Raw genomic sequence first — 2,500 nt, forward strand, 5'->3', positions numbered from 1 at the left:
TCTGTAAATAATTGTGAATTTTTGTAGAATTTATTGTTGTAACTTTTCGCGCGAGCCGCTGCATTTTTCTCCCCAGCTGTGGTGAGTGGTAGTGTTTCCAGTATGGAGAGCTACGCCAGGGCCGCTTCGACGAAGAAGCCAGTGCCGCTGGAAACTAAAATGATCGAGCTCGATATGGAAGAGGTGAAAAGAAGCAGGAATTTGATAGAGGTAGAGGGAGACTCATACAAATTGCCCCACCCCCCCAAAAAAAAGAGACCAAGAAAGATAAAATTCTGAGGACAGTTGTGTATCGTACACAGGCTGTCGAGACCAGTAAAATCGAAATGGTGACGGAAGCAGAAATCGAGGAGTGCCTGGGTGAAATTGTAAAGGAAGCCACGTACATCAGCAGAGGAAGAAAGTTCGGTACGGTGGAGGTGAGGTTTGCCACTAGAGAAGAGGCAACCAAGCATGCGACCACCATTTTAAAAACACAAAAAATAGTACTACTACCAAATTATAGAGGAAGAATAAGTGTGAGAATACGAATTCCGAGAGTGTCACCAGAAGTTAGACTGGAGTGGTTGGTTGCAACAGTTCTGGCTGCAACCAAGGAGGATCTGGAATTGGGACCAGTAGCGGAAACAGAAGTGCGCAACTGGTGGAGATTTGGATTCGAAATGTGGCTTTTTGCCACATACGAGGACATAGAAAGAATTCCCTACCAGATAGAAGTGGAGGACGAGAGGACATTAAATGTCGTAGTTGAGGGAAGAAAGCCAAACTGTTACATATGCAGGGAGAGAGGTCATATGAAGATTAAATGCCCCCGATATGAGTTTACCCAGCCGGAACGAGAAAAAACACAAACAGAGGAGGAAAACATTGTAGACCAAACTGAGGAATCTAAAGAGAGACAGAAGTGTGAAACAGAGGAAACAAAAGAGAAGAACAATAACAGGTCTTCTAGCCCTAAAAAGCGGAAGAAACATAAGTCAAAGAAACGGTCAATAGAGAACAAAAAGGAGATAGGAAAGCCAGAGACTAATAATGTACGAGAAAAGGAGGAGAGAACGGATAAAGATGTTAAATATAAGGGGATTTTGATAAAATATAAGAACGAGCAGATGGACAGAAAGATCGCGAAGTTGAAGGGAATAACAAGAGTGAAGATGCAGGAAGCCTGTGTTGAGAAGTGCATTTTGATACGCGGGGAAAACTACTGGGAGTACATAAAAGAATTTGATGAGAATGTAAGAACGAAACGGGTTTGGTTGGTGGAGACACCACCCCCTAGAACTGATTATTTACAGTTGATAAAGACGGAAGTAACAGTGATTAATGGGAGAAAAATAACACGAATATTTCAATTTTTGGAGTTGCAAAACTGTTAAAATGTATGCATGGAGTTTCAGTAAAAGTGAAAAACTGGATAAATGTAACCACCCGACTTCGGGGGTCGAGTGGACATTGCGCCTTATTTTTTCATTCTTGCATATTATCATTTTATTTAAATTTTTCTTCTACTATCATCATTCGCTTTTTGTAATTTTTAGTTCCACGGTTTTATGTTTGTTGCGTTTTGTACTGTCTTCATGTTTTGTGATGTCCGGAAAAGCTCTCTGTGTAGCCTTTTTGGAGTAACAAAGAAATCGGTATTTCGTCCGTCTTTACGTTCTTAGTCCAAATTCCGCCGAGGTCGACTTTGTCTTTTATCCTTTCGGAAGCGATAAAATAAGAACTCATTTGAGCACTAGGATCGATGCAACCGTCTAGCCCCCTCCGCCAAATTTCAGGCTTTGTGCCTATAATATTAATTATCATTATTTAGCACCATTTTGTCTGTCGGTGCGTTCTGAGTTCAATTTCCACCGAGGTCGACTTTACTTTACATCCTTTCAGGGTAGATAAAATAAGTACCAGTAACGTACTGGGGTCGATGTAATCGTCTATACACTTCCTTTGAAATTACTTGTCTTGCACCAAAATCTGAAACCGTTATCATTATTTTTGTTCTTGTAAATGTAGCTTGCTTTATCTATATATACGCAAATATTTTTACGCACACACATCAACATACACATATATACACGCACGCACGTACGTACGTACATACATACGTACACATACATACGTACACATACATACATACATACATACGTACGTACGTACGTACACAGATGTATGTACATGCGCGTGGCGGCTCGCTTGTGTGTGAACGAACACACGTGAATGCTTGTATTGGCGTATGTACGTGTGTATAATATATATATAACAGAAACACGCATCTTTTGACTATTTTGAACAAGCAATTACTGTCAATAGGATAGGAATAATATATAGATTTCTCTCTCTTGTGAAAATTAATCGCTGGCAAAGCACCACTATTGATTACAAAACAGTTGAGACAGATGTGAACAAATTGATTTGGTGCGCCTGTCTTTCTCTCTTCAGTTGGCAGTTTGAAAAGAAGCAGTGACGAAACTACGCAAGTTTATCTTCCCCAGCTTGTGTGTAA

General features: G+C 40.3%; 1 protein-coding gene across 1 annotated transcript; it reads left to right on the forward strand.

The window, feature by feature from the left end:
• Nucleotides 1-794: 794 nt before the first annotated feature.
• On the forward strand, nt 795-1,376 carry LOC106878877 (uncharacterized). Its single transcript, XM_014928222.1, has one exon. The coding sequence runs from the start codon at nt 795-797 to the stop codon at nt 1,374-1,376; it is 582 nt and encodes a 193-aa protein (XP_014783708.1).
• Nucleotides 1,377-2,500: the final 1,124 nt, after the last annotated feature.

The sequence above is a fragment of the Octopus bimaculoides genome, chromosome 24 (assembly GCF_001194135.2).
Source record: "Octopus bimaculoides isolate UCB-OBI-ISO-001 chromosome 24, ASM119413v2, whole genome shotgun sequence".
Classification (NCBI taxonomy): Eukaryota; Metazoa; Mollusca; class Cephalopoda; order Octopoda; family Octopodidae; genus Octopus; species Octopus bimaculoides.